The sequence below is a fragment of the Staurois parvus genome, unplaced genomic scaffold, assembly GCF_062004578.1.
Source record: "Staurois parvus isolate SC_StPar_1 unplaced genomic scaffold, SC_StPar_1.0 ptg001404l, whole genome shotgun sequence".
NCBI lineage: Eukaryota > Metazoa > Chordata > Amphibia > Anura > Ranidae > Staurois > Staurois parvus.
In genome coordinates, this window is record NW_028319200.1 from 129,848 (window position 1) to 143,537 (window position 13,690).

General features: G+C 45.9%; 1 protein-coding gene across 5 annotated transcripts in view; it reads right to left on the reverse strand.

The window, feature by feature from the left end:
- Window positions 1–13,690, reverse strand: part of ZNF384 (zinc finger protein 384) — a 133,266-nt gene that overhangs the window by 58,262 nt on the left and 61,314 nt on the right. For all 5 annotated transcript variants that reach the window (XM_089661911.1, XM_089661909.1, XM_089661910.1 and 2 more), the window contains one exon: window positions 7,517–7,741. In XM_089661911.1, the coding sequence (XP_089518037.1) occupies window positions 7,517–7,741 (225 nt within the window). The remainder of the gene's footprint in view (window positions 1–7,516; window positions 7,742–13,690) is intronic.

Here is a 13,690-nt window from a genome sequence, read left to right on the forward strand (position 1 = left end):
ACACCCCGTACATCCCCTACACCCCGTACATCCCCTACACGCCATACACCCCGTACATCCCCTAGACCCCGTACATGCCATACACCCCGTACATCCCCTACATCCCCTACACCCCGTACATCCCCTACACCCCGTACATCCCCTACACCCCGTACATCCCCTACACCCCGTACATCCCCTACACCCCGTACATCCCCTACACCCCGTACATCCCCTACACCTCGTACATCCCCTACACCTCGTACATCCCCTACACCCCGTACATCCCCTACACCCCGTACATCTCCTACACCCCGTACATCTCCTACACCCCGTACATCTCCTACACCCCGTACATCCCCTACACCTCGTACATCCCCTACACCCCGTACATCCCCTACACCCCGTACATCTCCTACACCCCGTACATCTTCTACACCCCGTACATCTCCTACACCCCGTACATCCCCTACACCCCGTACATGCCATACACCCCGTACATGCCATACACCCCGTACATCCCATATATGCCATAGACCCCATACATCCCCTACACCTCGTACATCCCATATATCCCGTGCATCCCCTACACCCTGTACATCCCATATATCCCGTGCATCCCCTACACCCTGTACATCCCATATATCCCGTGCATCCCCTACACCCTGTACATCCCATATATCCCGTGCATCCCCTACACCCTGTACATCCCATATACCTCGTACATCCCATATATCCCGTACATCCCATACACCCCGTACATCCCATACACCCCATACATCCCATACACCCCATACATCCCATACACCCCGTACATCCCCTACACCTCGTACATCCCATGCATCCCCTAAATCCCATAGACCTCGTACGTCCCCTACGCCTCGTATGCCCCATAGGCCCCGTACATCCCATAGACCCCGTACATCCCATAGACCCCGTACATCCCACAGACCCCGTACATCCCACAGACCCCGTACATCCCACAGACCCCGTACATCCCACAGACCCCGTACATCCCACAGACCCCGTACACCCTGTACATCCCGTACATCAAGCAGATATTCTGACAGGTCTCCCGGAGACATGCATGGTATCAGCCCTCTATTGATCGCTGGTGCAATGCTTTCCAGGATCCTGCAGACAAAAATAATAAATGCACATTTTTTTACATCCAAAACAATGTGCATTTATTATTTTTGTCTAAAAGGTGACCTTATCCTTTAAGGGAATTCCTTGGGGACCCCCCAGGTCACTAGGACTAGTGTCCCCATTGGAAAAGTTCCCATCTATTACTTTTCTAAGACAACCCAAAATTTGGGATTTTCTTTCACTTTCAATAAAACCGGTAAACGGGACAAATAGAGGGGGGGGGGGGGGAATCTCCTTAACAGGGGCACAGACAGCCTTAAAAACAGGGGTTCTAATCCAGCTGCAATCTACCCAAAAACTAAAGAAAACATTTTTGTCTAGTAATCCTTGAATATCTGTATGTAAACAGCAGATCTGCAGAAAGAAAAAGAGAAGCTAATCAGACCGGAATGTGATTTCTGTGCTATATGATGAGCATTTGTAGACAAGCGGAGAATACTCATTATTAGTATTTTCTGTTAATATGCGTTAACCCCCGGTTCACATATATGTGGCCGTGCGGGCTGTGTTTTGCGCGGGCACGAGAGCCCATTCATTTGAATGGACTCCCGTGCCCCGTGACATGCAGGGAAGAAGCCCCTGCACTTCTTCTGAAAACGCAGCCGAGGTTCCCAGTACGGCTGTGTTTTCCCAGTGCGGGCGGCGTGCCATTAGAACTAATGACACCCGCCAGCGGGTCCGCATTTCTCTGTGCGGGTGGTGCGGCTGTACGGATGTTTGTGAGGATCCGCAGCGGCACCACCCGCACAGATGTGAATCTAGCCTAATCCTGATGTCCTATGGCACTGCAAAGAATGTATATTTATGGATCTGTCACTTAGTCAACGGTTCAATTATTGATCTGTGTACAATATAGATTCATCTTCTGGGAAGGAGGCTCCTAGGACAATGAAGAAAGGCAGGCCTGGCAGATGGAGCAGATAAAGAGAAGAGAGCAGAGAGAAGCCATGGAGTAGCAGCATGGAAGGCAGGGAGGACCACATCTATATTGAACTCAATGAGGAGCAGCTAGGATCACATGACAATGGATGACACACATGATACACAGAATTACAAACAACAATGCAAGTGCATCCTAGAAAAGTGACACGTGACAGTATATAAAAGGTGTTGTGTACATGGAGAAGGTTAGGAGACACTTGACACAATGTCTGAATGGAAACGCTCCCTGTGTAACTTCACAGCCTACAGAACATCACATGAATATCGCTTAAATCACTTATCTTACGGCCTCTAACGAGAGCTCTAACGGCCACCGACAATAAGATTCCGATGGGCCAAACCAGCAAAATTTACCAGCAAACGATATTGGTCAGTGTCTGCCACTTTAAATTTGGACATCAGCTTTTTTTTTATTTCCTGAATGTTAAAGTGAAAGCATCTACCCGCATGGAAGAAAAATATATTTGAAATATATTTAAAAAATATTCTTCCGAAATATATTGACATATATTTGAAATACTACAATTTTGGCCGTATTCAATAAATGTAAAAAAAATTATCTATCTATCTATCTATCTATCTATATATATATATATATTATATTGTAAAGCGCTGAGCAAACTGTTGGCGCTATATAAATCCTGTGTAATAATAATAATAATATATATATACACATACACATATACATACACACACACTGCATGTTGAAGTGCGTTTTTTATATATTACAAAATATATGAAAATTTTATAAAAATATGTATTTTTTAAATATATTCTACAGATTTTTTTTTTTTACATATAAAAAAGTCAATTTTAACATATATTTTTACATATATTTGTAAATACATTCCAAAAATGTAGATTTGTATTTTTAAAGACATACAGTATATATTTGAAATGTATTTTTAAAAATATTTTTCATATATTTTGTAGTAATATATATATATATATATACAAACACACACACATATATATATACACACACACACACACATATATACACACACACACACATATATATATACACACACACACACACATATATACACACACACACACATATATATATATATATACACACACACATATGTATATATACACACACATATATACACACACACATATACACACACACATATATACACACACACATATATATACACACACACATATATATACACACACACACACACATATATACACACACTGTATGTTGAAATGCATTTTTATTACAAAATATATAAAAAATATTTTTAAAAATAAATTTCAAATATACTGTATGTCTTTAAAAATACAAATTAAATTTTTGGAATGCATTTAGAAATATATGTAAAAATATGTTAAAATGATTTTTTTATATATTAAAAAAAAAATCTGAAGAATATATTTTAAAAAATATTTTTCAGATATTTTGTAATATATAAAAAACACATTTCAAAATGCAGTGTGTGTATATATATATATTTATTGAAACATATATTGAAATATATTGAATACGGCCAAAATTGTAGTGTTTCAAATATATGTCAATATATTTGGGAAGAATATTTCTACAATATACTCAAATATAATTGTTCTTCCATGTGAACAGAGGTGTTTGCATATATCTGCAGCAAATTTTATTGCACCCGCTTTGCCTGAATGCCAGGTTATTCTGATCGGGGAGGAAGGGGGGGTTGGTATTGGAGGAAACTTGTCTGCTCCCCCTACAGATTCCTTTTGACTGGTGAGGCAGCTCATCATAGTGAGTGATGGGACATTAGAGATGTCTAAGGAAGGGAGGAAGCATGCGAGCTCTGACACTACCAGCAGGTTCTAAGGCATTAGAAGGACGGCCTGGTATATGGCCAGAGAGGGGACAATAAAAGCTGCTGCGAGTATGTGCCGTCACCGCTAGGTACGGATGCGCCGTCACCGCTAGGTACGGATGCGCCGTCACCGCTAGGTACGGATGCGCCGTCACCCCTAGGTACGGATGCGCCGTCACCCCTAGGTACGGATGCGCCGTCACCCCTAGGTACGGATGCGCCGTCACCCCTAGGTACGGATGCGCAGTCACCGCTAGGTACGGATGCGCAGTCACCGCTAGGTACGGATGCGCAGTCACCGCTAGGTACGGATGCGCAGTCACCGCTAGGTACGGATGCGCAGTCACCGCTAGGTACAGATGCGCAGTCACCGCTAGGTACGGATGTGCAGTCACCCCTAGGTACGGATGCGCAGTCACCCCTAGGTACGGATGCGCAGTCACCCCTAGGTACGGATGCGCAGTCACCCCTAGGTACGGATGCGCAGTCACCCCTAGGTACGGATGCGCAGTCACCCCTAGGTACGGATGCGCAGTCACCCCTAGGTACGGATGCGCAGTCACCCCTAGGTACGGATGCGCAGTCACCCCTAGGTACGGATGCGCAGTCACCCCTAGGTACGGATGCGCAGTCACCCCTAGGTACGGATGCGCAGTCACCCCTAGGTACGGATGTGCAGTCACCGCTAGGTTCAGTTGATTGTTTTTTTTTTTGGTAAACTTCGCATGGCGCTCAGCAACTGACATCACAAATCTTACTGTGTGTGGCTAATGAAACACAAGGCCAGGAAGCCGGCATCCTTCATGCTCCTGAGGAATTGTAAGGCCCAAAGTGCACTGCTAGCCAATGACCACATTATGGGAGAAGGGGGTGTGCAATCTGATGGCAAAAGGCCACCTAGGAATACATTTTTTAGGCCCCCAGATTATCAGGCAAACCATCTTTTCTAATAAGGAGGCTTGGCCACTGGCCAAAAAAAAAAAAGCTGTAGGTCAGCCCATGATATCCCTTCCTATTAGCAGTGAAGAGTAGAGATCAGGGTCAACAAATAAGGGATGATTCAGGCCAGGGGTGCTCAACCTTTTGATGTGATCTGGTAACCTGTCATGGGCCACAATTAACCCGTTGGCGCCGGCACCTCCTGGCCCTTTAAGGATTTCAGAAGCCGGGAGGCGGGGTGGGGTTTTAGGGTCATGTGACCGCTGTGATTTGCAGTCACATGATCGGGAAAGGTCCTGATCGAAAGAGGAGATTGGGACCTTTCCGTGAGTACCAGACGTGTGCTGGGAGCATGCACGCGCCCGTCCTGTGCACGGTTTTTTTTAATTGCACACAAATGTGCGCCCACTCGGCGTCAAGGCCCAGACGCCAGGAGGCCGCACATTTGCGTGTGGCTGTCATGAAGAGGTTAAATTAAATAGTTCAGAATTTTGAATAGCATAATGAACATTTTCTTCCTGCAGTCCCTGAATGCTGGCAGGAGGGAAAGGAGGAGAAGCCGGCTTTCAGCAGTTGCAGGAGGAAAATGGGAGAGGATCGTTTAGTGAATAAACCACCCCCCACTGTCTCTCCTTTCCAAGTGTAAAACAGAATGTGACAGGAAGGCTGCATGGGTCCCCTGCAGCAGTATGACAGGGAGAATGGGGTGCCTCAAGACTGTCCGTAATTTTAAAGGGTGCCTCAAGACTGTCCGTAATTTTAAAGGGTGCCTCGGGACTGTCCATCATTTTAAAGGGTGCCTCGGGACTGTCCATCATTTTAAAGGGTGCCTCGGGACTGTCCATCATTTTAAAGGGTGCCTCGGGACTGTCCATCATTTTAAAGGGTGCTTCGGGACTGTCCATCATTTTAAAGGGTGCTTCGGGACTGTCCATCATTTTAAAGGGTGCTTCGGGACTGTCCATCATTTTAAAGGGTGCTTCGGGACTGTCCATCATTTCAAAGGGTGCTTCGGGACTGTCCATCATTTCAAAGGGTGCTTCGGGACTGTCCATTTTAAAGGGTGCCTCGAGACTGTCCATCATTTTAAAGGGGTCCTCAGGATCGTCCATCATTTTAAAGGGTGCCTCGGGACTGTCCATCATTTTAAAGGCTGCCTCGGGACTGTCCATCATTTTAAAGGCTGCCTCGGGACTGTCCATCATTTTAAAGGGTGCCTCGGGACTGTCCATCATTTTAAAGGGTGCCTCGGGACTGTCCATCATTTTAAAGGGTGCCTCGGGACTGTCCATCATTTTAAAGGGTGCCTCGGGACTGTCCATCATTTTAAAGGGTGCCTCGGGACTGTCCATCATTTTAAAGGGTGCCTCGGGACTGTCCATCATTTTAAAGGGTGCCTCGGGACTGTCCATCATTTTAAAGGGTGCCTCGGGACTGTCCATCATTTTAAAGGGTGCCTCGGGACTGTCCATCATTTTAAAGGGTGCCTCGGGACTGTCCATCATTTTAAAGGGTGCCTCGGGACTGTCCATCATTTTAAAGGGTGCCTCGGGACTGTCCATCATTTTAAAGGGTGCCTCGGGACTGTCCATCATTTTAAAGGGTGCCTCGGGACTGTCCGCCATTTTAAAGGGTGCCTCGAGACTGTCCGCCATTTTAAAGGGTGCTTCGAGACTGTCCGCCATTTTAAAGGGTGCCTCGAGACTGTCCATTTTAAAGGGTGCTTCGGGATCGTCCATCATTTTAAAGGGTGCCTCAGGACTGTCCATCATTTTAAAGGGTGCCTCAGGATCATCCATCATTTTAAAGGGTGCCTCGGGACTGTCCATTTTAAAGGGTGCCTCGAGACTGTCCATCATTTTAAAGGGGTCCTCGGGACTGTCCATCATTTTAAAGGGTGCCTAAGGATCGTCCATCATTTTAAAGGGTGCCTCAGGATCGTCCATCATTTTAAAGGGTGCCTCGGGACTGTCCATTTTAAAGGGTGCCTCGGGATCGTCCAACATTTTAAAGGGTGCCTCGGGATTGTCCATCATTTTAAAGGGTGCCTCGGGACTGTCCATCATTTTAAAGGGTGCCTCGGGACTGTCCATCATTTTAAAGGGTGCCTCGGGACTGTCCATCATTTTAAAGGGTGCCTCGGGACTGTCCATCATTTTAAAGGGTGCCTCGGGACTCTCCATAATTTTAAAGGGTGCCTTGACTAAAAAAAAGGTGGAGAAACACTGCCCTAGTCAATAAAAGCACATTATAAAGGAAAATTGTGGAAGGCAGCGAAGAGTGAACATATGCTAGCTGACAATAGGATCCTGTAGTTCCTCAGAAGCTGAATGGCAGCAGACTGCCTGACCTTGCTCCTATTAGAAACAGGTTAACCACAGAAAGAACTGCCCATTAATGTTTCTTGGCCCGAAGGAGTAAATATGAGCTAAAGCTAACATATAAGGTAAGATGAAAATGGTGATCATGTATGTGTCATGTGACAATACTGAACAAGCTGTTTAAAGCAAAGCTAATACACAAGTAAATAGGATCATAATGCAAAAACAATATTCAAGAAAGAAAAAAAAAAATCTATAATCTACTTCTCCCTTTATTAGAATTGGGCAGAATAAAAAAAAATGTATCCAACTATTTCTCCCCCTTTCTATATTTCCAATCTGAGGCCTGTTCTTGCAGCAAACCCCAGCCTGTCTTACCGTGTGTGCTGCTGGAGGTGAGAGAGCTGGCGGAAGGCTTTCTGACAATAGCTGCAGGTGTACGGTTTGGCCCCCGAGTGGATGCGCACGTGCTGGGCCAAGTAGGAGCTGTTGGCAAAGGTTTTCGAGCAATGCGGGCACTTGTGGGGCTTGGCCTCTGTGTGCGACTTTGAGTGAATCTGCATCTCCGACTTTGAAAAGAAGGTGATTGAGCACATGCGGCATCTGCAACAAACAACAAGTGGAATGTCAGCTCTGGAGGTACACTGGCATGGTCATTATAATAACACAAGGGATCAAGTGAAGGGACTGGAAAACAGGCCGATAGGCTTTGTCGCAGCAGGAAAACCCTGTGCTGAGAGCAATACAGATGATTCTATTGCAAATTTCTTTATGAAAACCCAAGTTGCCTGGCAGAATCTGGATTCAATACCTTCACAAAGACCTAGAAAAATGAAGCGCTTGGCTACCCGCTGCAATACATATACTGCGACGGGGCGGCTCCTACAGCAACAGCGGCATACCTTTACGTCGCTGCCTGTTTCCAGGTTTTGGGCGCGCATGCCCCCGCCCGCCTACTTCCCAGTGATTTGACACAGAAGGAGTTTGTCAACATTGTAATTTATGCCGCGTGTGCACAAATGCACGCAAATACATGACTATGAACATACATATCAATAGAATACACTGTGCGTGCAAATACGCACAAGATAAGCGCATGAAATTACGTTAACCTCCTTAGCGGTATTCCCGAGTGTAGCTCGGGGTAAAATTTCAATACCAAGAGCGGTAACCCCGAGCTACACTCGGACTTACCATGCGGCGTTGCTCAGGGAGTCCCTGCAGCACTTACCTTGTCCTCCGCTCCCACGATGTGTCCTCTGCAGCGTCCCCGGCCAGCTCCTCCGGCCGATGCCGGCATTCGGCTTCCGTGTTCTGGTCCCTGTGACGTCGGGACGTACGGGCGCGGGAACCGGCGGGAAATTTTAAATTTTTTAAAAATTTCATTTTTGCTGTCATTGCTGTTTCAATGCATTTCACATATATTTTGTCCCGAGTGCTTTGTCCGGCGCCCTGCCTGCATTTTTACTGTTCTTTCTGCCTGGAAACTGAGAAACGTTCATGGCGTCCAAAAAGCGTCCCTTTAGGTCAGACGCGGTTTTAGACCGGCTAGAGAACAGCGATAGTAAATCAGAACCACTTGCAGAATTGAGTGATAATGATTCGTGGGGGAAATTCCTCATCAGACACTGAAAACGATTCTGCGACTGAGCGCAGCGATGTGCGAACTTGGCGCTATATTTCACATTTCAGTGTTTTTGGTTTGATTATATTATTGAATTAAATTTATTATTAATATATTATTATTTTTTATGATTATTTATTATATTATAATTTATGATTTCGTGTTTCAAGTTTTATCCTACCCGGGATGTTTACTAGACTCTTGTTCGGACAGATTTCAGTGAGTTATTCCTAAAAATTACAGCCTACAATAAAAAACTACATATTTCCATGCAAAAAAATGTACCGCTTTCAGCACAAAAAAAACGGAAAGAATCATACCGCCGAGGAGGTTAAAAAAAAAAAAAAAAAAGCAGATGCTCAAACATCAGTGCCATGTGCAAGAGGCCTATAGGTTATCCTGGATCCTCGCCTTGGCCACTGGCCAGGGACAGCATGGGCTGAAGTGGAAATGACACTACCGGCAGAGATGGATGGAGCTGCTGCAAGTAGTGGTGCAACAAAATTAAAATTCTGGCGCCAAAACTGAAAATTCAAAATGCACTTGGTCGAAAATCAAAACCAAAATGCGCATTTTTAAAAACTAATATATATTTTTTATAAACAAAAAAATACACTTTGATTAAAAAAAAACAAAAAACAATATATACCCAATTTGTTTTGTAAAATATGAAAGAGGATGTTATGGGGAGTAAATAGATACCCAACATGTCACGCTTTAAAATTGCGCACGCTCGTGGAATGGCGTCAAACTGCAGTACTTAAAAATCTCCATGGGTGATGCTTTAAAAATGTCTACAGGTTATCAGTGTAAAGATACAGAGGAGGTCTAGTGCCAGAATTATTGTTCTTCCTCCGGCGTTCATGGAGATACCTCACGTGTGTGGTTTGAACACCGTTCACATACGTGGACGTGGCCTACGTATGTGTTCACCACTACGTGTGATCACGGGGGCACGTTTTTTTTTCTTTTTTTAAATTTAATGTTTTGGGTTTTTTTTGCACGGTTCCTTTAAAAAATTTTTTAATCACTTTTATTTTTATCACAAGAAATGCGTGCATTCCCTGTAATAGAACTAATTAGTGACAGGTCCCCTTATGGAGCGATATGGAGTCAATAGGACCCCCACATCTCTCCTCTGCAATGTAAAGCATTAGAACAAAAAAAGCATTGATCTACGAAAAAATAAATAAACATTTTTTTTTTTTTTAAATTATAATTTTTGGTTATAAACTAATTTGGGTTATTTTTTTTTACTAAAAAGATAGCCGATTACATTTTGGCCGAGATTTATGATGAAATATTATTTATTTGCCAAATTTTATAAGAAAAAAACTTTTTTTCCAAATTTTTTGACTTTTTCATTTATATAGCAAAAAAATGAATAAATACCACCAAAATAAAGTTTTATCTGTCTCAAAAAAAAAATGCTAAAAAAGTCATATGGGTACAGTGTTGCATGACCGCGCAATTGTCAAAGTGTGATAGCGCTGAAAGCTGAAAATTGGCCTGGACAGGAAGGGGGGGAAAGTGTCTGGACTGGAAGTGGTTAAAGTGACACTAAACCTAAAAATGTTTTTTTTTGTTTTTTTTTTTGCGGGTACCCAAAATTGACAGGTACACCACAGGATCGAGGGACAGGTAAGTGTCAGTTTTTTTAAAAGTCAGCAGCTACAGTTTTTGTAGCTGCTGACTTATTTATTTTCATGAAAAAAATGCACGACTGCATTTCTTCTTCCCTCTTGCTCTTCACACAGGGACTCGAACAGCAGCAGAAACCATTGGCTCTTGCTGCTGTCAATCAAGTGCAGTGAAGAGGAAGTCAGGGGCGGGGCTAAGTTATGCTGTGTGTCTATGGAGCACGGCTCTATAGACACATGGGTCGGGAGGGAGCACACAGCGTTTATCCTCATAGCAAACGGCTTGCTTGGGGACACACAAAGAAGAGGAGGAGCCAGGCAATTTTTTTCTGCCACGAATAGATAATTACTTTTACACCACAATTTCTGATACAAGCCTTGTCTGCTGTCGGATTATCCACTTGTCTAATTTAGGGGGCTTTACCCCGCTGTATGTAACTTTATGGTATTTGGTCTGACTGGTTTAGATAGCAACACTAACATAGTCAGTGTTTTGAATATTCCCTCTTTCTTTTTTCAGTATAGTTCTTACTTTCTCAGTTACCATCAGCTTTGGTTAAGATCACCAGTGTGGCCACCATCCATTACAACAATAAAGTGTTACTAAACCCACAACAGTACAATCAGTCTGTAGATGCAGTAAAGTATGCTTGTTATACTCACTGTGGAACTTAAGGGGTTAATCCTCTGTAAAAATGCTGTTTGATCCTGACTTCTCTGATACTCCCCTCCTTTCAGTGTTCCCCTCTTATCTCCTAAGACATATTGTGTGGAGTCCCTCTGCACATGCTGTTTGGTGTGTATTGCTAAAAAGGTTTCTTTTTTTCTTGGGAGAGTGCATGTGATCAGCACAGGGCCAAACAGCACTCTTCAGAAAGAGGTCAGAGGTTCTGCATCCTCCTAGAGCAAACTGAAAACTCCTCCTACAAGCTTTAATCAGTGCTCTGCTGGATACTAATAGAAGTCACAAGAACTGCTATATACTGCTGATGAGAAAAGGTATTTAGCAGTTTATATTTACTAAAATAATTGCATTTCCATGTTCTGTGTACTGTGGGAAACCAGATAGAGTGAATGCAGGGTCCAGGGAGAGCGGATATAGTGAATGCAGGGTCCGGGGAGAGCAGATATAGTGAATGCAGGGTCCGGGGAGACCAGATATAGTGAATACAGGGGGGAGGGGAGACCAGATATAGTGAATACAGGGGGGAGGGGAGACCAGATATAGTGAATTCAGGGTGCGGGGAGACCAGATATAGTGAATTCAGGGTCCGGGGAGAGCGGATATAGTGAATGCGGGGTCCGGGGAGACCAGATATAGTGAATGCAGGGTCCGGGGAGACCAGATATAGTGAATGCAGGGTCCGGGGAGACCGGATATAGTGAATGCCGGGTCCGGGGAGAGCGGATATAGTGAATGCCGGGTCCGGGGAGAGCGGATATAGTGAATGCCGGGTCCGGGGAGAGCGGATATAGTGAATGCGGGGTCCGGGGGGACCGGATATAGTGAATGCGGGGTCCGGGGGGACCGGATATAGTGAATGCGGGGTCCGGGGGGACCGGATATAGTGAATGCGGGGTCCGGGGGGACCGGATATAGTGAATGCGGGGTCCGGGGGGACCGGATACAGTGAATGTGGGGTCCGGGGAGAGCGAATATAGTGAATGCGGGGTCCGGGGGGACCGGATACAGTGAATGCGGGTTCCGGGGAGACCAGATACAATGAATGCAGGGTCCAGGGAGACCAGATATAATGAATGCAGGGTTCGGGGAGTGTGGATATAGTGAATGCAAGGTTCGGGGAGTGCGGATATAGTGAATGCAGGGTTCGGGGAGAGCGGATATAGTGAATGCAGGGTCCAGGGAGAGCAGATATAATGAATGCAGGGTCCGAGGACAGTGGATAGAGTGAATGCAGGGTCAGGGGAGAGCGGATATAGTGAATGCAGGGTCAGGGGAGACCGGATATAGTGAATGCAAGGTTCGGGAAGTGCGGATATAGTGAATGCAGGGTTTGGGGAGGCCAGATATAATGAATGCAGGGTCCGGGGAGAGCAGATATAATGAATGCGGGGTCCGGGGAGAGCAGATATAATGAATGCGGGGTCCGGGGAGAGCAGATATAATGAATGCGGGGTCCGGGGAGAGGATATAGTGAATGCAGGGTCCGGGGAGAGCGGATATAGTGAATGCAGGGTCCGGGGAGAGCAGATATAATGAATGCAGGGTCCGGGGAGAGCAGATATAGTGAATGCAGGGTCCGGGGAGAGCAGATATAGTGAATGCAGGGTCCGGGGAGACCAGCTATAGTGAATGCAGGGTCCGGGGAGACCAGATATAGTGAATACAGGGGGGAGGGGAGACCAGATATAGTGAATTCAGGGTGCGGGGAGACCAGATATAGTGAATTCAGGGTCCGGGGAGAGCGGATATAGTGAATGCAGGGTCCGGGGAGACCAGATATAGTGAATGCCGGGTCCGGGGAGAGCGGATATAGTGAATGCGGGGTCCGGGGAGAGCGGATATAGTGAATGCGGGGTCCGGATATAGTGAATGCGGGGTCCGGGGGGACCGGATATAGTGAATGCGGGGTCCGGGGGGACCGGATATAGTGAATGCGGGGTCCGAGGGGACCGGATATAGTGAATGCGGGGTCCGGGGGGACCGGATACAGTGAATGTGGGGTCCGGGGAAAGCAGATATAGTGAATGCGGGTTCCGGGGAGACCAGATATAGTGAATGCGGGTTCCGGGGAGACCAGATATAGTGAATGCCGGGTCCGGGGAGAGCGAATATAGTGAATGCGGGGTCCGGGGGGACCGGATACAGTGAATGCGGGTTCCGGGGAGACCAGATACAATGAATGCAGGGTCCAGGGAGACCAGATATAATGAATGCAAGGTTCGGGGAGTGTGGATATAGTGAATGCAAGGTTCGGGGAGTGCGGATATAGTGAATGCAGGGTTCGGGGAGAGCGGATATAGTGAATGCAGGGTCCAGGGAGAGCAGATATAATGAATGCAGGGTCCGGGGAGAGAGGATATAATGAATGCGGGGTCCGGGGACAGTGGATAGAGTGAATGTAGGGTCAGGGGAGAGCGGATATAGTGAATGCAGGGTCAGGGGAGACCGGATATAGTGAATGCAAGGTTCGGGAAGTGCGGATATAGTGAATGCGGGGTCCGGGGAGAGCAGATATAATGAATGCGGGGTCCGGGGAGAGAGGATATAATGAATGCGGGGTCCGGGGAGAAGATATAGTGAATGCAGGGTCCGGGGAGAGCGGA